Source organism: Podarcis filfolensis (genome assembly GCF_964270895.1).
Source record: "Podarcis filfolensis genome assembly, chromosome: 3".
Taxonomy (NCBI): domain Eukaryota; kingdom Metazoa; phylum Chordata; class Lepidosauria; order Squamata; family Lacertidae; genus Podarcis; species Podarcis filfolensis.
The window spans coordinates 27,737,026-27,760,655 of NC_139606.1; the positions used below are offsets into that span (position 1 = coordinate 27,737,026).

At 41.9% G+C, this 23,630-nt stretch overlaps 2 protein-coding genes across 7 annotated transcripts in view; both read left to right on the forward strand.

Annotated features, from left to right (window-relative positions):
- The first annotated feature begins 3,806 nt into the window (after positions 1–3,806).
- On the forward strand, positions 3,807–17,566 carry ALLC (allantoicase). Of its 2 annotated transcripts, none has more exons than XM_083607358.1 (12): positions 3,807–3,891; positions 5,746–5,895; positions 6,800–6,850; positions 7,582–7,669; positions 7,847–7,972; positions 9,351–9,430; positions 11,503–11,635; positions 12,015–12,170; positions 13,752–13,825; positions 14,175–14,283; positions 14,845–14,972; positions 16,235–17,566. In XM_083607358.1, the coding sequence occupies exons 2-12, from the start codon at positions 5,806–5,808 to the stop codon at positions 16,385–16,387; spliced, it is 1,188 nt and encodes a 395-aa protein (XP_083463484.1). In that variant the 5' UTR covers positions 3,807–3,891; positions 5,746–5,805; the 3' UTR covers positions 16,388–17,566. The 2 variants fall into 2 exon arrangements, with proteins under 2 accessions (XP_083463484.1, XP_083463485.1); XM_083607359.1 differs by lacking the exon at positions 3,807–3,891 and adding an exon at positions 4,315–4,465.
- Positions 17,567–19,012: 1,446 nt separating this feature from the next.
- DCDC2C (doublecortin domain containing 2C) overlaps positions 19,013–23,630 on the forward strand; it is a 55,638-nt gene continuing 51,020 nt past the window's right edge. For all 5 annotated transcript variants that reach the window (XR_014546473.1, XR_014546474.1, XM_083607292.1 and 2 more), the window contains exons 1-2: positions 19,013–20,466; positions 22,634–22,685. Coding sequence is in view for 3 of the 5 variants with exons in the window: in XM_083607292.1 (XP_083463418.1) it covers positions 20,168–20,466; positions 22,634–22,685 (351 nt within the window). In the remaining 2 variants the exon portion in view is untranslated. The remainder of the gene's footprint in view (positions 20,467–22,633; positions 22,686–23,630) is intronic.

The window sequence follows — 23,630 nt, forward strand, 5'->3', positions numbered from 1 at the left end:
GTAAGTGCCACTTGGACTGGCTGCTAATGCATATGCTGTCTCTCTGGCCAGTATATATTTGTCTGTGTGTGTGTGTGTGTGTGTGTGTGTGTGTGTGTGTGTTGAGGAGGAAAACACTTGTTGTTGTTGTTGTTGTTGTTGTTGTTGTTGTTGTTGTTGTTTAGTCGTTTAGTTGTGTCCAACTCTTCGTGACCCCATAGACCAGAGCACGCCAGGCACTCCTGTCTTCCACTGCCTCCCGCAGTTTGGTCAGACTCATGCTGGTAGCTTCGAGAACCATCTCGTCCTCTGTCTTCCCCTTCTCCTTGTGCCCTCAGTCTTTCCCAACATCAGGGTCTTTTCCAGGGAGTCTTCTCTTCTCATGAGGTGGCCAAAGTATTGGAGCCTCAGCTTCATGATCTGTCCTTCCAGTGAGCACTCAGGGCTGATTTCCTTCAGAATGGATAGGTTTGATCTTCTTGCAGTCCATGGGACTCTCAAGAGTCTCCTCCAGCACCATAATTCAAAAGCATCAATTCTTCGGCGATCAGCCTTCTTTATGGTCCAGCGGGAGGAAAACACTAGTCTGTTTCAAATGCAGAAACGCACACATTATTTGGAAAGCTAAATTATTTGTTCTAAGCAAATGGCAAGATTTCGACTGCCTGGATTAATAAGTGTCCTAACTGTTCTCTGCTCTCCTGCAAATGTGTACACACACATATAAAGGTAAAGGTACCCCTGCCCGTACGGGCTAGTCGTGTCCGACTCTAGGGTTGTGCGTCCATCTCACTTAAGAGGCTGGGGGCCAGCACTGTCCGGAGACACTTCCGGGTCACGTGGCCAGTGTGACGCCGCTGCTCTGGCGAGCCAGCACCAGCGCAGCACACGGAAACGCCGTGTACCTTCCCGCTAGAAAGCGGTACCTATTTATCTACTTGCATTTTAGGGGTGCTTTCAAACTGCTAGGTGGGCAGGAGCTGGGACCGCAGACGGGAGCTCACCCCGCCGCGGGGATTCGAACCGCCGACCATGCGATTGGCAAGCCCTAGGCGCTGAGGATTTACCCACAGCGCCACCCGTGTCCCTGCACACACATATACCCCATCCCTTTTGAACATGCTGCAGTCCCAGATATGTGGTGCAACTAAGCAGCAACTTTCAAAAGGAAAGTAAGTAAGATGGTAGGTATACTTAAATAACTAACACATCAACAATAACGGCGCAGGCAGACACATTTATGTCTGAATCCAGAAACAGACCTGGAACTGTTATAATCCAAGCTCTAAATGGCAGAAGAAACCTTCAAGTTACGAGTTAGGGCCAGTTCATGCCTGTTGTCAAACAAGCATTTCTAGCAGCAGTGTAAGTGTGCATTGAAACTCTTAACTCAGCAGTAGTTTCTGGTCCTCATGAACTTGCAAGGCAATGGATCATCTAGAACAGGGGTTCCCAACTGGTAGTCTTCGTAACCCACCCAGGGGGTCCGTGGCACCATTCATATAGCAAAGACTACCAAAGAGATCATTTTTTTAAAAAAACTAGGGGGTCCATGGCTCGGCTTTTGAAAAACAGGGGGTTTGCAGCACTTAGCTAATTGGGAACCACTGGTCTAGAAGTCTGCATACCAGTCCCTCTCCTCAAAACAATATTTCTCTCTTCAGCCCCAACTGATTTTGGACCTGAAACAGGCCTTTCTTCACATCCTAGCCTCTGCATTGTTTTGTAGGGGCCATCTTTACCAGGAGTGAAGAATTGGATGAGGCAGGCAGACTGCATCCTTATTTTCCCCAGCCACCGTAGGCCAGGTTTGACCGGTGAGTGAGGCCCACCCCTCCTGATGTCACAGTGATGTCGTGCGATCTGTTTTCATACAGCGCTCTGCATGGTGCTTTGCAAGCTCCAAAGATTACTAGATTTAAATGAGTGAGGGAGCCTCTAAAATGCAGGCTGAGGCACATAATATTCAGGAGCGGAAGCAGCAAAAATTCTGATTTCCTTTCCAATGGGTGAAGAGCTCTTTTAAAATTAATTATGCAACAACATTTCTTAAACACTGTTTTTATATATATATATGCAAAATGGGTGCCCAATAAAAAAAAAGTGAATCAGCTGTCATTCACATCAATCCAAAGAAACCAATGAATTACTCAAGCTGCCAGAGTAAATAAAAAATGTCTGCTGTTTGCTCCAGGAGACACAGCACAAAATTGATGGCAGAGACAGAACTGGTGGTAAGTAGAAGAAACCAAATTCAGGTAACGGGCTTGGATCCTGAGATGTCCTGTGTCGGCAGAAAAGCACTTCCACTTGCGCAAGCCTGGTCCCTCTGAATTCGTTCAGCATAGGGCCCTTCTCCACCTCATTCCACACCATTCAAGTGGCAGTGGATACAATGGGCAGAGGGAGTCAGGAAAGCCCTTTTTCGTGAGAGCTTATTCGTCTCTGGATTCGCCACACTGACTCCTTTGCAAGATATCACCCTAAAACAGTTCTGGAAGACCTTTGGCAGGTTTAAAGAACTGAAGTAAAGCCAAGAGTCACCTCCAAAAAAATCATAGTTAACACTAAACTAATATTTGGAAATTAGTTTTAATATAACATAAAATAGATTTAGGAGCCCATTTGTACCCGTTACGGCAGTTCAGGAGATCTGTTGGCGCACGATAGAGAGTACCTATGCATGGCTTATTACTGAGGAGGATGCCATAAAAATAAGGATGAATTAAAGGCAAACACTCAGCAGGAAGGAGCAGAATTAAATAAGCCTATTATTATGCATAGGTGTTGCCTTGAAAAGAGGAATGAAAAAGAAATGCAATACGATAAGCTGTTTAGTTTAGCCATTTTTCATTTAAAACAGGCAGTGGAGGATATAATTGACTTAATATTTCGTATTTCATCAAGTGGTTGGATTTTACCTTTAATGGCTCTTAGCTAGCTTCTGATGGAATTTTGTTTGTGTTAAATTTTTCGTTTTATTTATTTCCGGATTTTTTTAAACATGCAATTAAATTTTATAGGCACATGTGAATAGAGAAGAGAAAATAGAGGTATGAAGACTTCTCTTTTCATAGCTCCTGGACAATTTTTGGTTTTATGTCAGTAAAACGTAAGTCTCTCCCCCCCCTGCCCCAGTCTTTTTTTTAAAAAAAAGCTGTCCGCTTTAGAGGCAAACTCGGAATAAATAAATATATATATATAATATAACATTAATAAATTCAAAGAACCTTGGACAAATCTTGGAAGAAATAAGGAAGAGCGCAGCAAATCAAGAGGGATTGCTCGCTGCAAACAGAATGAGAGCATGAGGGGAACCATTTGCAGTGCTGATGCTCTTAGGGTCCTGGCAACTGACCAGCTTCTCAGGCTGTCAATTTGCTATTAGGAGAAAAACCACCCGTGCCTCCTGTTTCAGCAGATGGGATATGTTGTGCATATATACACTCACACAGTATTACTACAGGCTTTCTGCCAAGGTAAGTCCACGCTACATGAGAATGATCATCCTCTGGCTGTTGTGCTGCTAATACGGCAAAAGAGACCTTCCATTCCAGGCATGGTTCCAGGAGCAAAGTTTGTGAAGGCCAGGATCATGGTAGAAAATACGAGTTGAAAATGTGTCACAAACACCATGCTTCGTGCAATTTGCGAGGTTAATTTAAAATACGCTGCTTAAGAAAAATATATATTTTAGATTCATAAAGAGACAGCACATTCTTTTTGTATGTTTGTTTGAGGAAGGGGGTGGGCGTTTACATAGATCCCTTACAGAATCAATAAAGTCTAATGATTGCCTACCAGTTGTGTAACCTGCTTATCGGGGATTGTCCACCAATCCTTTTGAAACACTAGTAGTCTCTTCACAGTGCAGATTATTTACGGCTGTCGTGGACCAAAACTACTAATAGAGTAAGACTAATTGATTTTTATTCATTTCTCTTGAGATGTTATGGCAAAGATATTTTGGACTGAATTATTTAAAATTATCCACAGGAATGTCCATATTTCATGTTTTCCAGTGAACTGTGAAAAGTTTCAATTCAGTATAATTTAACTATTTTGTTCCCATTTTTGCTGGTGTGCCAAGACGACACAACTTGGCTATTTTGCCTGTAATTGATTAGCATATAGTTATTAGAATATATAGCACTAGCTTTTACAACTGAACTGCCATTGCTCTGCATTGAAATAATTATGGTAGCACAATTAATCACATCTTATTTGCAACCTTGTAATTAAAAACAAAAATCAGCATGGTTTTATATTAATAACCGAAGAAAAGTAATCTTTTAACTGTTTTTACAAAAAAGAAATTGCAACCTTTCAGCAGTCCCACTTGGTCAGGAGGACGTCCAAGTATATAAACATAATATGCTTGGACCTCGAAAAAAGATACTGACAAAAGACTCATGAGTAACTCTGCAATAGTAATAATATCTTCTCAGAAGTAAGTCCTATTGAATTATGAGGCGCTTACTCCCAGGTAAGTAGGGTTGGGTTGCAGGCTAAACCTAGCAAACGTGGTAAATAGGGATGGTCCTTTTTAGTTCAGTAATTGGCTAAACAAAAAGCAGATGGAAGGAATAAACTTGTTTCAAAATGGAGGCAAGTAGGCAATGAACTGTACAAGGATCTGTATTGTGGATGCGGACCAGTGTTTTTATTTAACATCCATTAATGAGTTGGGGGTAAAGAGTGAACAGTGAGGTAGCCAATTTGCAGATGACACTTGATTGTTCAGGTGAATACTCAAGGAAAGAGCTCCAACATAATTTCTCCAAACTGAATAATTGGGCAACAAAACGGCAAACAAGATTCAGTGCAAGCAAGTATGTAACACTCATTAGGGGGAACGATTCCCAACTTAATATATACGCTGATGGGATGTAAGAAAGCTGTGAAAAAGGGAAATTCCATACCTGGGATCATTATGAAAGGGATTAGAAATAAAACTGCCAGCATCGGAAGATTTATATATATCTATTGAGTTGCCAAATTGTGGAATGCTGGGCACACTTAAATTAAATATAACTGAGGTGGAAACGGTGCAGAAAAGGGAAAACCCAATGAGCAAGTGTTAGAATTTCTTTCATAGGAGGAAAGCCTAAGTGCTTGGGGCTCTTTTTCTTAAAAGGCAACAAATAGATGATCATGAATAGAGTCTTAGTACATTAGGCATGATTTTGATGAAGTAGGTAGAGAAAATACTATTCTCCCTCTCTTTTAAACCTAGAAAGTGGTGGTCACTCTGTTAAACCAGTTTGCCATAGATTCAGAACTGCTGTTAAATTACAATAAATGTACAGAATTTGCTGCCACAAGATATGGCGACATAGCCCACTGGCTTAAATGGGTTTCAAAGAGGATTTAAGTCCATGAGGTGAAATGATACTTCAGTTCTAATGGCCACAGCTAAAAGGGAACTCCAGAAGGCCAGCCACATGGGGCCGTTCTGCATTTACCATTTATAGTCGTGTAGTTGCTGTTTGATCCAGCATTTGCCTCCTCCTTTTGGTCACATATTGCTGTTATTAGCGAGTGAGTATGCTGCTTTCCTTTCCACACAAATTGTGGGTTGTGCCTGTACTGAGAAAATATCCATACCTGTAGTAGCCTTGTGTTCCTCCAGCCAGTAAATTCTCGCATTATTTATTTAATCACTATTATTTACTTAATCAAATTACAAGTGTGCTTTTAAGAAAGGGGGAGCTTAATGTGATAAGGTGGGGATTTTTGATTTACTTTATTTTTCTTCCCTTTTAGAAGAGTAATATCTGTTTAACAAAACAAAACAAAAAATTCAGTGTGATCTTTTGAAGAAAGATGACCGTTCATCTCTCAGAAAAAAAGGGCAATGTTTTACCTGACTTCCTGCATCTGAATGACTTGGGATGCGAATCTGTAGGAGGGAAGGTAAATTCAAATAAATTCACCGAAACAGGAGAGGTTCATAAAAGTAGATGATGTTTAGTTTTTGTAAATTTATTTTTTTAAAAATCTAACTTCTAGAGATATAAAGTTGTTATCCTAATTATTATGATACCAAGATGTGTTTGTCTGTTTGAAAATATTTTGGTAATAGAAACAATAGATTTCCATAATTAATTTTGATAGCATTTTCAAATAAAAGTGCTGCATAAAATGTTAAATCAAAAGCAGCTCCTTCCTGCAGGGCTACAGATACAATTGCACACTTTCAAGTGTAATGTTGATGTTCTTGTGCAAATGGTATCACAGGTGCACAAGTTTAAGGGTTATTGAGGCAATAATAATAGCAGTTGAACTAGGATTTGTGTAGTCTCTTTCTCACATACAAGACACCCATTGGATTTGCCTTTTGTGTTATGTGGCGTGAGCAAGCTGGTGCAACTGGATATCATCCTACAGCACCTTAAGCAATTTAAAACCATATCAAATATAGAACACGATAAGTATAATAGCAATAATAATAATGATGATGATGATAATAATAATTCATCTGTAGCATTTGATTCATTTCAAGATATCCAATGTATCCAGCAAGCCATTCTGGTAAAGATTAAAAAACAGAATTCACTACTCATTGAACCCCCCCCCACTAAAACTTATTTTGAACAAATGCAGTTTTAGAGCTCACGTAAAAAACCAAGGTGAGGGCTGAAAGTATGTCTCAGGGAAAGGAATTCCATAACTTGGGGGGCCATCACTGAGAAGGCCCTGTCCCTCATACCAGCCTGCCTAATCTCAAAGAGAGATTTCCAATGTCGCATGTAAAATAAAATTAGTAGTTACATGTAAATTGCAGCTGTAATTCATGCTTCTTTTTTATTTTGTAAAGGTTTTATTTGCAACGGATGACTTTTTTGCTCCTGCAGAAAATCTCTTAAAGGTAGGTATGCAATATCTATATGGCTCTTCTTTGGATTGCAGATGTATTCTGGTGATAAAGGCCACTGCGATCCACTGATCAAGGGTGGTATATAAATTTAATAGATAAATAAAGGCCAATTAACATTCTAACGCTTAAGGCATTGTTGCACAATTGCCTTTTCCAAGCTGTGAAAAGTTTGGGGGGGCCACACACTACAGAGTTTCCTTTCCTTTGTGTAAGAATAAGCATTTGGCCAATTGTGGTAGTGATAATATACAGCAGTTAGATATTTTCAGACTCTGGCCTTAATGACTGTACATGGAAGAGTGTCTCTTTAGGTGGTAATGGTGTGCAACTTCACTTATTTCAAATGGCCTTACATTACAAGGGCTCACCTTATAAACTAGCTCTGCTTCATTTGGAGTCGTAGCCCACCGCATTTCTGAATTGAATTCCATCCTCAATGGCACCACTATATGGTAGCTGCTGTGCTAGGCCTTTTTCAGACTGACACCAATCTCAAGGGAATGGCCATAGGTGGCTAGCCAGCCCACTAGCCCTCCCCTTGCCCAGTTCACTTTTAATTTGGTTTATTTCACATAACGAACACAAAACCCCCCGAATCAAGGCATTCTGAAGCACCTACTATAAACATATAGGTTTGTACTTCTGTCAGCTTTAAACCTTATTATAATGAAGGGCATAATGCAAGCACTACCTTGGTCTTTTTTATATATATGGTTGCTTAGAAACAACGGCCAGCATATCATGCAGACCTATTCACCGAGTTTGGAAAGTGGAGGGATGGATGGGAAACCAGAAGGAAGCGCATTCCAGGTAAAACTGACATTTATTTATTTTTAGAAGACTTTTCTTTTCTGAAAAAAATTCTGAGATTATGGCGAAAGGTGGGTAAGGAATCTTGTAAATAAATAGGATGGAAAATTTCCTAAATCTACATATATTAACTTTGGTTGGGTGTTGCATTTTAAAGGTTCTTCCTTTGCGTCTTAGGTCATGACTGGTGCATCATTCAGCTGGGGGTGCCAGGTACCATTTATGGGTTTGAGGCAGACACATCTTACTTTGCTGGAAACTGCGCTCCTCAGATATCAATCCAAGCTGCTTGCTTGAAGCCAGGTAACTTAAGATCTCAAGAACTTTGTAGAGGTTCTGATTATGCTGTATCAGAACACGGAAAGGTGACAGGAAAGGGATCCTAGCGGCAGCACCAGGAGAACAGTCACATTGCCTGAAACCCAGTGGGAGATGAGCATCATTGAGAGAAACTTTTCTTCAAGGCCTAGGGCTAGAGCAGGCATTGGCAAACTTGGCCCTCCAGATGTTTTGGGACTACAACTCCCATCATCCCTAGCTGACAGGACCGGTGGTCAGGGATGATGGGAATTGTAGTCCCAAAACATCTGGAGGGCCAAGTTTGCCTGTACAGTGGTACCTCGGGTTAAGAACTTAATTTGTTCTGGAGGTCCGTTCTTAACCTGAAACAGTTCTTAACCTGAGGCACCACTTTAGCTAATGGGGCCTCCTGCTGCTGCTGCCACGCAATTTCTGTTCTCATCCTTAAGCAAAGTTCTTAACCCGAGGTACTATTTCTGGGTTAGTGGAGTCTATAACCTGAAGCGTCTGTAACTTGAAGCGTCTGTAACCCGAGGTACCACTGTACCTGGGCTAGAGATTATGAAAAGTCATGGAGGGGGCAAGGGAAGCCAAACATGGACCCTCAGTAGGAGGGATTGGCTATTGGGAAAGTGTGAAGGAGACTTTTTCAGGTTTAGCTACCAGGCACAGGATTTCTAGGGACTAATACAGGCACCGGAGATCAAAAAGTCATAGTAATGTTTCACCATTCATGACTCTGCTTATTTTTTATATTATATGTGGATAGTTACCGGCACAGAGCTATGCTGACTATAAATGAACAGCAAGGGTATCCAGATGCCTCAGTTGGTAGAGCATGAGATTTTTAATCTGAGTCGTGGGTTCGATCCCCACGTCAGGCAAAAATATTTCTGCATGGTCCCTTCCCACCATACAATTCTATGATTCAATGTCTGAAATGGCACATATGTGATTAGGAGTGTGTACTGATTATGATGCAGTTATCCCTCATGCTGCTACGTTGTGCTAATTCCAACCTCATCGCCATCACAGGGACATCCTGACAGAAGCTTTCTTTACCCCAACAGTATCAATGTAGTAAACGGCAATGGTCGTGTTGGCAATGATGGAAGCGGTTGCTGTCTCTCACATATCAGCAGCTTTTCATTTTTTCATGTTTCTGCACGTGGTGTTCAAAGTCATGTTTAGTTTGCTCTTTAGTCTCCCCAAAGGACCCCCGCCCCCTTAGCCCTACAGTAGATACCCTGTTGCTAATATAATATTTTACGAGATAAAATAGTGAATCTAAACAATAGCTTTTCAGAAGTGGATGTGGAAGAGGTTTTGATTATGCCCACATTATCTGCTTAAATTTCTGTTGGGCATATTGTCTTTGCAGAGGAGGTACCAACGCTGCCAGCAAGAGGGAACAGACTAGGCACAGCCGCTTCGGATGAAGAGCTGAGGATTGTCAAGGAGGTAACTGGGATGCCTGTGTAGGAAAAGCACCAGATAACACTGAGTTATTGCGCTAAAATTGCTGTGTTTTATCAAAATGTTAAGGCACATTATTTTAGACTACCTTCACCACCTATTAGTGTGGAGAGGTACCTATTTATCTACTTGCACTGGCGTGCTTTCGGACAGCTAGGTTGGCAGGAGCAGGGACCGAGCAACGGGAGCTCACCCTGTCACAGGAATTCGAACCGCCGACCTTCTGATCGGCAAGCCCTATGCTCAGTGGTTTAGACCACAGCGCCACCTGCGTCCCAATGAAATTGCCTCTTGGCATCTGCAAAATACGAAGGTGGGGAAAGGGGATAGGCTGCACGATGTAGGTGCCACATATAGGGAGTGACTAGCAGCAACCAATGGGGATAAAGGCCTATTATGCTTCTGAACTCTATACTATCTTCTGCTTCTCTGAACCATCTCCCACATATCCCCTCTTTCTCAATTTATTTACCCACAGCTGTCTCTGCAGCCCCAATCTCTAAAGCCTACTTTACAAATAATGATAAGGAATGAGTTGTTAAACCACAAGTTAACTATGAGTTATCCCAGACCACCAAACAAGCCATGGCTTGTTTCTCCAAAGAGAGCCAGTGTGGTGTAGTGGTTAAGAGTGGTAGACTCATAATCCAGTGAACTGGGTTCGCATCTCTGCTCCTCTACATGCAGCTGCTGGGTGACCTTGGGCAAGTCACACTTTTCTGAAGTCTCTCAGCCCCACTCACCTCACAGAGTGTTTGTTGTGGGGGAGGAAGAGAAAGGAGAATGGTAGCCGCTTTGAGACTCCTTCGGGTAGTGATAAAGCAGGATATCAAATCCAAACTCCTCCTCCTCCTCCTCCTCCTCCTCCTCCTCTTCTTCTTCTTCTTCTTCTTCTTCTTCTTCTTCTTCTTCTTCTTCTTCATGGCTTGTTTCTCCAAAGTTTGGGTTGTTTTCTAGCTGCTCTTGCCTCATGCCTCATGGCTTTTATAATTCAGTGAGCGCCTGGGGTGCCAAACAAGCCAAGGTTAAGGAAGGGTGATGGGTTCATACATATCACCAAGCCATAGTTAAAACAAACCAAAGTTAGTAAGCTACCAACAAACCATAGATTCAGAATGTGCTTTGTTGGCAGTAAACAAACCATTGTTAAAGCTGCTGGCCTGGGTTCACACATAACACTATGCCATTTTTTTAATTAATGCAACATTTGTAAAGAAGAATATACAAGAGTTTGTGACAGGGTATAAGCCTATGTGCATACAATTGTTGTATGTGCAAAGGCTCTTCTTCAGTCTGTGGATATCAGGGGTGGGGCTAACAGAGAGAGCAATGCAGGGGAGTCCAGGAACGTTTCTCACTATGCACAGAATAAATACATAAAAGAGAGCATGTAAATTGTGATGAAAACATTCTCCTATTACCACTCCTGCTCTTGATGCACTTAGGTAGACCTTAGATATTTCTATACTTGTGAAAGGGCTATAAACGACGGGTATTTGGAATTTCCCTGGAGTAAACAAGTAAACAGGATGGGGAGAAGTGGCCTACGAGGCTGTGCTATGAATGGCTGGTTTACCAGATCACACCTATCTACAAGTTTGTTACATTAGTCACCTACTAAGCTTGCTCAAAAGCACATCAAAGTGCAAGTAGATAAATAGGTACCGCTCCAGCGGGAAGGTAAACAGTGTTTCCGTGTGCTGCTCTGGTTCGCCAGAAGCGGCTTAGTCATGCTGGCCACATGACCCGGAAGCTGTACGCTGGCTCCCTTGGCCAGTAAAGCGAGATGAGTGCCGCAACCCCAGTGTCAGCCACGACTGGACCTAATGGTCAGGGGTCCCTTTACCTTTAAGCTTGCATTAAAGACGCCAGTTTTAGTGGCACTGCACATTTCAAAAGTTTTACATCTGAGTTACGTAAGCACCCTAAATATTTTAAAGGTAGTCTTATTATGGGCGTGGGGCCACCTCTATACCAGCTCAGGTGTATTAAAAATAAATCTAAGTAAAGTTATCATTTCCTTGAAAGTTAACCAGCTAATGAATATTTATTTTTAGATGAGGTCAGATGAATGGACTTCCTTAGTTCCCATCTCAAAGATAAAATCAGGAAACCTGGATGCTGCCCACAATTATTTTGTTGCAACTTCGAAGCAAAAGTGGACACACTTAAGACTCAACATATATCCAGGTAAGATCCCTATCAGAGGAAAGGAACTTGTGACCTTCCAGATGTTGCTGAGTAGTAAGTCCAGTTATCCCTGACTATTGGCCATGCTGGCTGGTACTGATGGGAGTTGGGAGACAATGAACATCTGGAGAACCACAGCGATGAAGCTGCACCACAGCTGTATATGTAACACCATTTGCTCGCATTCTTTCCTTGTTATTTCTGTCTCTCCCTTAACAATCATCATAACATGCATTAAGTTATATCTGTCGTATATTATTGTAAAATGTAACTACTAAAAAATATAGAAATGTGCATATGCATTGTTTTCTCTAATCAAAATATGTGCATCCTTTTCTTCTGGCATGAAACCAGAATTAAAACACTTTCCCCTTCCCAGATGGTGGAATTGCACGTTTAAAAGTGTACGGTACAATGCAGAGAGAATGGCCACTCTCTGGCCTGAACCACTTGAGTGATTTGGTGGCAATGGTGAACGGAGGTGTCTGTGTTGGATACAGTGATGCTCAGTTAGGCCATCCTGGGAATATTTTAGGTAAGAATCACACCAGGCTTTGTTCATAGCCATTGATTTGGTTTCATGTAATGCAGCGTGATGTTTTCGTGAAATTAAGCTGTCAACTTTTTAGTGAACCGCTAAACAATCCCTCACAATTGTTGTTTATGGGAATAATCCATAAAATACTACGCCCATTAATGGCACTTATGCTCAGTAAACCCAAGTGAAATAAACAGGCATGGTGCAAGCAGTAGTGTTTGGTGAATTCCATTCTGTTTTAGCTGAGAGTCCAATGACATTGGTTAAGCATGATATTTTGCCCAGCTGAAAATAGTTTCTCCAGTTTATAGATACAGTAGATGAATGGGCAGAGCAAGGCAGAGAATTTTGGATATAATTTTTCAGATATATTTTTTCACACTCCTCATTTCCTCTAGCATCAGGAAATTGCAGTGGGTAGTGGTTCACACATTCAACTTCCTTCTGAGGAGAATGTAATTTGTGGTAATTCTTTTTTCCAAGACTTATTACAAAGCAGGGGAACAGAGAACCACTAGTCTTTAACACAGTACAGTGGTACCTCGGGTTACATATGCTTCAGGTTACATACGCTTCAGGTTACAGACTCCGCTAACCCAGAAATAGTGCTTCAGGTTAAGAACGTTGCTTCAGGATGAGAACAGAAATCGTGCTGCGGTGGCGCGGCAGCAGCAGGAGGCCCCATTAGCTAAAGCGGTGCTTCAGGTTAAGAACAGTTTCAGGTTAAGAACGGACCTCCGGAACGAATTAAGTACTTAACCCGAGGTACCACTGTATTGGTTCCCCTAAACAGCCTGTTCTTGGATTCCTCTTGTTTCCACGACTGCTTTTTGCCTGGCAGTTATAAATCTTCAGACTCCTTTGCTATTTATAGTAGAATTCCAAACACATGGTCATAGAAAATGAAGGAATATATATATATATATAAAGGAACAGAGTAAAAATCATGTCTAGATGAAGGATTTGTATTAGAAAGACCCAGCTAAATAAGGTATTTATATCTATCTGCAATATGGATGAAAATCAAATGTGATCTGCCACGAACACTAAATTCTGGGTTGCAATATTTAGTTATTGAATTAGTTTGATTAATTAATTGAAAATGGTTTTGTCAGCTACAAACATGCCTCTTATTAATTAGGGAACCCATAAGTACAGAAATGTGCTTAGTGAAAATTTTGACACCCTTGTATTTGAACAGCAGGTCGATATGCCATATCAGAAACTCATTTTGAAACTTCACTCGAATTAATGTTTAATATGCACAAGTCCAAATCCCTATTGGGTATGCAGAACTAATTGTGTGGTTCTTTGGAACCTGGCTAAAACATTTTTTCCCTTGGAAACTGTTGTTTTATTGTTAAAGAAATTTAATTAAAAAATCATCATTAAGTGACCAATTACAATATTTACAGTTAATTAGCTGAGGTTTATCTCATCAATAGATAGCCCTACTAAGTTCAGAAAAAAATCACTTTAGAACATATAAAATTAAGGAATAAGGTGATTCATAGTTAAGACTTTTGAGTTATTCTCTCTATATAGTGTCTCTATTCTTTTGTTTTGGTGACGGGTTAGGACCAGGAAGAGCAAAGTCCATGAAAGATGGATGGGAAACAAGCAGAAATCTGCAAAGGCCACCCATTTTAAAGGTAAGAAACAAATTATTTATAACAACTCCTATCCAATTCCTAAACGTAATTCATACACAGAAGAACACTGATCTTTAGAAGCTGCAATGAATGTAAGATTTTCAGTATTCTTCAGCTATTTCCTGTCATTAAAGTGTTTTATTGATCTTTATGATGCTTCCTATAACAACGAACACACACAACAGTATATTGAAACAATACGTTTCCAGACAAAATGCAGTTTTTTGAGCGAAGGAGATAACATTGAAACTGCTGCGTATTGGGATCCCCCACAAATGGATATTAATATACGAGTGGATCACGAGGGGGAATCAACCACTAAAAAAAAAAGTCTTCCTTTTAATTCCAGCTTGGTGACAAAGGAATCTTACTTGTACCAGGAAGTGAATGGGCAGTCTTTCGATTGGGACATTCAGGAGTTATAACGCACATAGAAATAGACACCAGTCACTTTAAAGGTACAAATTTCTTGTTATGTTAGTCTTATGTCAAACCCTCTTCACCTAGATAACTCTGTGAAAAGTTTACTACTCTTCAATGTGTTTCCAAAGATTTTGGTCCAAATAGATTGATAGATATGGAAGATTTTGTTAAAATTCAGCGGATTTTGTTATATTAAATCGAGCATAATGAATGTTTTAAAAATTTGTCCCTCCTTTCAAGCTGTAACAATCAGGCAGATGTTTTAAGAAGCAGACTGTAGTGGGTAATATTCATATTTCACCTTTGAAAATGCCACAGCGTATTACTATATAATCTGTGCAGTATGATCCTAAGCATGTTTATTTGGGGGAGGGGGGATCCTCTTATCACTGAATTCAGTGGAGTTTTACCTCAGCAAGTGTGCAAAGGGTTCCAACCTTAAAATGCAACCATATATCTCTTTACTCAGAAGTAATACTTACTGAGTTGAATGGGACTTCTTCCTGGGTAAGTGTATATGAGATTGCAGCCCTAATTTATTTGGAAGGAACTATTAGTATATCACATTCAATTATTTTATTATATTTTACTATTAGGAAACTTTCCAGATACATTTAAACTTGAGGCCTGTATTTTGAGTACAGAAGAAGAAAATGAATATAATGCACAGAAGTGGACTCTGAAGCAAGGTCCAAAATGGAACACGCTGGTACCTGCAACAAAGGTCAGCTATGAATCTCTAGATCAACTGAATATGAATATATCTGTATTATGGGTGGGAAGCACTTTACAAAAAGCAATATGAGTTCCATAAAAACAAAAGCCACAAACATACAACATCCACAAAGCATGTTCTCCTTCATGGAGAGCACGTGTTGTGGTGGGGTCTAACAGGACACCCCCTCTTGGTTCCTGGGCGGGACCATTTGGATGGCCATGACTGTGATTGGGCCAATTTGGGTTGTTGGGGGGATTTTGATGCTACCATTTAGAGGGTTGGCCCGAAGGTTATGCATTCTTGGCATGTAGCCTTTTTCAGTCTCTTTTGCTGCGTGCATCGGATCGCCCGCCCACCCTCCCTAATTTATGGTTGTTGCGTTTGACATTGCTATGCCTGTCATGGGGTCGTCTGCTTTTGGGGCAGGGGCCCAGTAGGAATTTTGTCCATTTGGCAGATTGGCTGGTGCTATTTGGTCTTTGCCTACTGCGTAGCAAATCGTCACAACTCGTAAGGTTGCGGTTAGGAATTGGTTAATTTTTGGTTGGTGGAGGGGATGTGGTTGGCAGTGCCTGCCCTCCAATGATGCTGCTGCAAGGGAATTCCGTTAAAGGAATCGAGGGGCTTGCCATGCTTTCATCCAAATCCCTAGTCTGGGGCTTGGGTCGCCCAAGCCCGCGGGGCATGTGGGGAGAGGTGAGGGTCTGGTGCCCGGCTCCATTCTCTCCCCAATATTGTTTTCCCTTACTGGCTTTCGCTGGAATCCGGAAGTCAGTTCTGTCCCTGGACGGGGACAGATAGTTGGAACCAATGCCTACGCAACCACTCACATTTATGTACAGTGGTACCTCGGGTTACATACGCTTCAGGTTACAGACGCTTCAGGTTACAGACTCCGCTAACCCAGAAATATTACCTCAGGTTAAGAACTCTGCTTCAGAATGAGAACAGAAATTGTGCTCCGGTGGCGTGGCAGCAGCGGCAGGCCCCATTAGCTACAGTGGTGCTTCAGGTTAAGAACAGTTTCAGGTTAAGAAGAGACCTCCAGAACGAATTAAGTACTTAACACGAGGTACCACTGTATTTTAATATAGTTGTGGCCAAAATTATGCCAAAAATCTTAAACAAAAATTCTGTATGAATTTAGATTTATTTAGGGGGTGGCTGGGGGACCTCGACACACAACTAGACAAAAAAAATGTAAGATTGGAATGAGAATCTTGTCTGCAACTACTATTACCAAATTTATTGTCTTCTTTCTCCCCCAGCTTAAACCTCATACGAGACATTTTTTTGATGGTACTGCCATAAAGATGCTGGATGTGTTTACTCATGTGAAACTTACTTTTGCTCCTGATGGAGGTGTAAGTAGGATGCGTCTCTGGGGATTTCCACGGGCCTTGCCAGACATGAGGAAGTAAAAACGTTCTCAGGAAAAAAGGCTCTGCAGAATTTCACTCATGGTTAATACAAGCCCGAATACAATTCATCTATCTGCATTCATTGAATTATACAGTTTTCCACATCATTGGTTCAAATGCAACAATTTGTTACGGTTGTACAATAACATCATTTCTCTAGCTGAATGAATAATTTACATATATATTTGCTAACAGGTTATCGGATTTGGGAAATGGTATTATTTATTAAACAATGTTAAGAGGCAATGAATGCAGCTCTCGAACAGATAGAGCACATAAGGTAGAAAGGTTTTGTTTTTGTTTTTTAAAGCGCAGTTACATATCAAGCCGGTTATATTGTTTAGAGTGTTGGACTAGGATTTGTGAGACCCGGATTCAAATCTCCACACAGCCATGAAGCCTACAGGTTGACACTGGGCCAGTCAGATATTCTTAGTTTCTTGCCTCGCAGGGTTGTTGTGAAGATAAAACAGGGAAGCTGCAGAACTGCATTTGCCACCTTGAGCTCCTTAGGTGAAAGGTGGGATATTAATGTAATAATAAATAACCAGGACTGACCCAAGGCAGTTTGCTGCCTGATGTGTGGCACTGCAAAAGGCATCCCCTGCCCTGTCAATGTCAATTGTACCCAAAGCAGAAAATCGCACTTCTCCCCTCCCTGGCAATAAGAATAAAATTTTAAAAACTAAGAATTTAATGGCACCGAAAATCAGCTACTTGAGGTTTTCCCCTCATTCTGCCTTGTGTGAGGACCAGCCCTATTCATTAAAAATAAAATAAAATCCTATGTGTAATCTAATTTTCAGTTTTGCTTACATTAGTCCGGAATATCCAAAATATGTCCTCATATATGATGCCATTTATCACAGCCTTATTCTATGTTAACTTGGAAGTCATTCCTGCTTGATTTGATTGAAGAATTTGAGCAAGTGTGCTTAGGAGTGCAATGTTAAGTGATGCTGTTCACAAATAGCTGAGAGATTCTGGAACTATTAATTATCAAAACAGAGCAAAACTGTATTGAACATCTGTGCAAGAATATGCTTCAGTATGTCTGAAGATTGTGTGCTAAGAATCAATCTTGCATTATTATTATTATTTGCTTAGATAGTTGTGCCTATCTTTTCCTTTTGCCATCTAAAATTGAATTATGTTATAATAAAAGAATACTTACCCTTCCTGGTTCGTACATTGCATACTTTATATTCTGTGCTTCCATCTTTTCCTATTGACCCAAATTTATTTAACTTTGTTGGTACTTCTGGTTGTTTGTTTGTTTTGTTTTGGAGAGTGTGTGCTTTTCAGGTGTTGGGACACACCACCAAGCTAGCAGATCTCCTACTCAATCACATTTCTTTGTGGTTAACTTTGCCCCAGACATGGGTAGGCAAACTAAGGCCCGGGGGCCAGATCCGGCCCAATCACCTTCTAAATCCAGCCTGCAGACGGTCTGGGAATCAGCATGTTTTTACATGAGTAGAATGTGACCTTTTATTTAAAATGCATCTCTGGGTTATTTGTGGAGCCTGCCTGGTGTTTTTACATGGGTAGAATGTGTCCTTTTATTTTAAATGCATCTCTGGGTTATTTGTGGGGCATAGGAATTGATTCATCCCCCCCAAAAAAAATATAGTCCGGCCCCCCACAAGGTCTGAGGGACAGTGGACCGGCCCCTGCTGAAAAAGTTTGCTGACCCGAGCTAAAACAATGGTGGGGGTTAGAAAACGGATGTATAACACCCCTGCCCCATTTCTAGTAAGAATTAATGAAAAGATTTGATGAAAATAAATAGGCCTGCTTCTCCGAGTGCTCCATGAATGGGAGAACAATGCCCCCTTTTAGAGCCAAGTCACATGTAATAATAAAATTAATATATTTTTTAAAAAAACATGGTTAGATAGGGTGGTATTGAACTGGGTTTGATTTAAGAGTAGACCCAATGAAATTAATAAATAGTACGAAGCTTGGCCCACTTTGGGTAAAACAGAGTTGAATCCCACCCACAGTGAAATCCTATGCATGTTTATACAGAAGCATATCTCCAATGGGGCTTCCTCCCAGAGTTTTTGGAAGATGCAGTCAGGGCTGGATTTAGGTTTGATAAGCTACTGAAGGTAATGAGGCCATTTATACGTCCAGCTGTCCTTTGCCAACAACAAATTGTCGCTGTTTTTTGTGTTGAATGTATGTTATATGGTAATTTATGGACCTAATAGGTATATAAAGCCATTTGTCACTGTTGCTGTATGTAGGTTTTATTTTTATTTGTTTTTTATCTTATATTTTGGAACTGTACATCGAGGATTTTTTCCTTTAATTTTTTTGGGGGTCCCCCAAGAGAGTGGGGCCCTAAACTATAGCTTATTTAGCTATACATTTAGCTTATGCGTTATCGAAACAAATAATAATAATAATAATAATAATAATAATAATAATAATAATAAAATTCCTTCCAGTAGCACCTTAGAGACTAACTAAGTTTGTTATTGGCATGAGCTTTCATGTGCATGCACACTTCTTCAGATACGGCTATGCTCGTTTACCTAGGAGTCAGCCGCAATGAACACGATTTGGCATTGCACTGGGAGGCTTAAAAAACGTTTGCTTGCTTGTATCCCTCTCTCTCACAAAGTCACGCCCTGAGCCGGCCTCCCCTTCCAATATCTTGCTTTCCAAAGGGTCAGGTCCCAGCTGAGCTGATTCTTGAAAAACAAAACAAAAAACAAAACAAAAAAGGGTGTGTGGGGGGGAATCTGTTTCCTCCTTATTTTGAAATGCCCTCCCTTTCCCACAAGTGCATTTGCGTTGCTGCGAGAGATCTGCAGAAGGTTGTGCAGATTTAACAGGGCTGGCTCGTCGGTTCTTTTCTCTCAACGAAGGCGGGAAACACACAACCTGGGTTTTGTTTTGTTTGCATCAAGGAGAGGGCATAGCAATAAGCCCAGGCGGGGCGCGAGGCAGCAATCGATCTGTGTTGTGTGGGGGAAAGAATCAGGAGGAGAGAGGGGATAACTTTGCACCCCCAGAAGGGGGGGGTGCGTAGTTGCAACTCTCTGAGGAGACAGCAGTGAGGAAGAGGAAGGCGCTGCGGGGTTTTCACCCTTTTATTTTAAACTGGAAATGAAGCGCGCGGTGAGTGAGGACTTCTAGATCATGGAGAAACTCCCGAGGAAAGGGAGAGTTCTTGGTTTGAGGGGAGCTGCATGTGGCCATTTTCCTTGACTCATAAGTGGGGCAGGCGGGTCACTCGGTTGGCTCCAAAGGAAAGCCGCCGTGCGAGGAGGCGCGCGCCCGCACAAGTCTCGCGCTTCCCGCCTTCCAAGGCTTCGGGATCGCGCCTGGGAATCCCTTTGCAGCCTGAGCCACCTCCCTCCCTCTCCCAATGCGTTTCCAGGGAAACCCTTGTGGGGACCTATTTTGTTGGCTGAGGGCTGCAGTCACAATCCTGCCACACACATGGCGTGATGTCAGGCTGTGAGGCTCAGTGGGAGAGAGAGACACAAAGTTGCCCCCTGGAAGACTTTGGGGTGGGGCTAGGGTGGGGTGGGAGTGTCCCCACTTTGGTGCCATTATGAAGTAGGTGGTTAGAGGTCTGGACAGGAGATCTGCAGCCACCTCCTCTGCCCCAGTTCCCTTTGCTTTGGGGTGTATGGGAGGGGTCCTGGATTTGTTTTTTGGGGTTTCCTTTCTTTTTTAAATGCACTGCTGTATATTTTGTGTTCTTCCCCAAACGCCACTCCTCCCCAGCCCTCGCTGTCTGTCTGAACTGGTGACTTCAGTATGGTGGGAGCGACTCGGCCTCGAGCCGTCTATAGCTTGACAGATGTCACCCCTGCCCGGACGATTTGGGTGTACCGTAATGGCGACCCCTTCTATTTGGGAAGGAAGTTTGTGATCAACCACCGCTACGTGCCTAACTTCGAAGCCTTCATGATACAACTCAACGAAGGCGTGGCCACACCCTTTGGGGTGAGGAACATATACACACCCCGCCAAGGGCATTCGGTTATGGACCTGACCGACATTGAGCAAGGAGGCAGATACGTGGTTGCCGGCAGGGAAAGGTTTAGGAAACTGAAGTAAGTATCAAGAGGTTTGAACGGAGGCGATCAGGAACAATTTGGGTGATGCAGATCCTGTAGTCTAGTGTATCAAAATGCGCAGGAACTTGAGATTTCTCTTCAATTGGAAACCGGAGTGACTTTCCAAGACATGCATATTGTAGAGAATTTTCAGATGTTAGTCTTGCATATGAAAGGATTGTCCTTGTATTTCCTAAGAAGATAGAATTGTAGAGCCTGGAAGGGATCCAAAGGGTCATTCCTGTGCAATGCAGGAATCACAGCTAAGGAATCTCTGAGGTTGACAGCACAGCCATATTCCATTACCTAGGCTTGACACCTGAATGTACTACACCAGAAAAAAGTGCCTGTGCAGCAAAAGGTTTCGTGTCCCCCTTCCATCATGTGGACTTTGCCACCTTGCTTTGATTTTGCAATTTTGGCCATTCAGATAGCTTACACTCTTTACAGAGATTAAATACATCCAAACCCTACCTGTGTAGACATACCCAAATAGGGACTGGCCTCTTAATACAGGACTGAGGAACCTGTGGGGCTTCAGATGTTGCAGGACTGCTGCTTCCTTCACTCCTGATTGTTTGCCAGGCTAGGGCTGATAGGAGTTGAATGTAGTCCAAGAACATCTGAAGGACTCCCTGTTCATTACTCTTAACGCAAACAACTTCTTTTCCTGCTTTGTGTCTTCTCCCTTTCCAGTGCTCTTTGATGGTGTTCACTATTCTGCTCTCCGTTGCCAATCCTCTTTCTTTCCCTCCTTCATTCCCTTGGTTACGAGCCCAAAACAAGTCTGCAGACTCTTATGATTACTTACTATTTCACTAAAGGGTGATTGAGTAAAAACATCTAAGATTTCCAACTTAAATGTGAATCTCCTGTCTGGAATACAACAGTAAAAAGCATTATACCAACGTGTTCCTGACATTGTTCTTGCTTGGTGAATTTAATGGAGAGAAGTGCAGGCAGAAATTGGAACCACTCACAGATAACAATTCTTTGAATACTGAAATGCAGCTTTCAAGGCCATTTATTTTAATTCTGAGCAGCGGTTTTGAGTAGGCTGTGTTTACATTCCTCTCTGTGTTGTAAGTGCAAACCCGTTTGATCAGATTTTTGTTTGAACCTACTTATGCCCTCACAAATGCAGGATGACTGCTGTTTGCATTTGTTTATTAGTGTTTCAGGGCAGAGGAAATAAAATCCATTTCCTTGCTCTTCTGAGAGTTCAATACATTTGGAGTAAACATGGAATGCAGAGGTTTCACTGTAGGTTACAAGTCTGTAAAGTGCCTATAAATTTGTGAATTTGGATGCCTGTGAAGTGACTCTTCTTATACAGTTGAAGAATTGAAAATGACACCACACCACAGTAGATTTAGAATAAACTGAAAGATCCCAAGCACGTTCTGTTTATGGGTATGGTAAAGTACAGTAACTTTATAGCGTCATTTTTCATTTTTTTATGCTTAAGCATTTTCTATGAGGCAGTCATTTGTGGAAAACTTGAATGTTTCTAAAACAACAGTCTTGTAGAACCTTAAAGAGTAACAAGTTTATTATTTACTTTACTTATTTATTTATTGAATTTATATACCACCCTATACCCTCAAGTCTCAGGGCAGTTCACAGAATAAAATCAGAATATAAATACCACAAAATACATAATCAAAATAAAAACAAAACCACCCAGGAACCCTCCCCCTCAACACATTTTAAAAGGGCATAAGATGTCAAAGGAATGTTTTTGCCTGGCACCTAAAGGTGTATAATAAAGGCGCCAGGCAAACTTCCCTGGGGAGAGTATTCCACAGACGGGGAGCCACTGCAGAAAAGGCCCATTCTCGTGTTGCCACCCTCTGGACCTCTCGTGGAGGAGGCACACAAAGAGGGGCCTCAGATTATCTCAGGGTCTGGGATCCCTACTTCATCTAAGTCAGTGAAAGCTTATACCATTTCTCTCCTGCTCTGAGACTTCAAAACGAGTTGCTCTTTCAAAGTCATATGCCTGTATCTGGTGGTACAGCAGCCTCTTTTTCTGTTATTACATTTGGACTAAGAAGATTCAGATAAATCAAGGTCCTGTATTCTGTGAGGCCAAATTTTTTAACTAAATTTGCAAGCTGTTGAATAACATTTTGTTTATTCTGATTATATTTTTCCTTTTAAGTTATTTCAGTATAGGGGCAAAGAAACCTCAAAGAAAGAAGAGGGATGAGATGGTGAGTATTTGATAAGTGGCGTTTTCATTTATTTGGCAGCAGGAAACGTTTGCTCAGTCTTCCTAGCACCAACTCATTTAAAAAGACAAGTTCAAGGCACCTTTGAAATTATGCTAAAGTCATGCTCAACTTCCATAAGCTCCAGCCAGCATTGCCCCAATGACCAGTGATTTTTAAATCCCTGGAGGACTGCAAGTTCCCCACCCCTCCTTTAGACCAGGGGTAGTCAACCTTTTTCGTGGGTGGCGCTGTGGGTTAAACCACAGAGCCTAGGACTTGCTGATCAGAAGGTCGGCAGTTCGAATCCCCGCGACGGGGTGAGCTCCCGTTGCTCGGTCCCTGCTCCTGCCTACCTAGCAGTTCGAAAGCACGTCAAAGCGCTAGTAGATAAATAGGTACTGCTCCGGCGGGAAGGTAAACGGCGTTTCCGTGCGCTGCTCTGGTTTGCCAGAAGCGGCTTAGTCATGCTGGCCACATGACCTGGAAGCTGTACGCTGGCTCCCTCGGCCAATAAAGCGAGATGAGCGCCGCAACCCCAGAGTCGTCCGCGACTGGACCTAATGGTCAGGGGTCCCTTTACCTTTACCTTTAGTCAACCTTTTTTCTTGATGGTAAAATTTCCTTACCGCCCACTAGTGCTGCAGTAACATGTGGTGTAGAACCCCCTACCGCCCACCTGGAATCCTGAAATGCCCACTAGTGGGCGGTAGGGACCAGGTTGACTACTCCTGGTTTAGACTAACCATGATTTGTTCGAGTTTATGCAAAACTGCAAACAGTGGGTAGTTTAAAAGTGGAAGCAAAGAAAAGAACCCCCACTGTCTTTCGATGCTGTAGTTTGCCCATAGAGAGACCTGTAAGTTTGGCCATGGAGTAAATAGACAGCTGTTTTAGGGAGGTTTAATCAGGAAGACAGCATTGGGGTGGGTCCCAGTCCAGATAGTT

Excerpts from the sequence above, each read along its gene's own strand:
- ALLC (XM_083607358.1), top strand. The coding sequence starts at position 5,806 with ATGACCGTTCATCTCTCAGAAAAAAAGGGCAATGTTTTACCTGACTTC. Across the intron at positions 12,171-13,751 it reads CCATCCTGGGAATATTTTAG|GACCAGGAAGAGCAAAGTCC; the intron begins GTAAGAATCACA and ends GTGACGGGTTAG. Across the intron at positions 14,284-14,844 it reads AGACACCAGTCACTTTAAAG|GAAACTTTCCAGATACATTT; the intron begins GTACAAATTTCT and ends TTTTACTATTAG.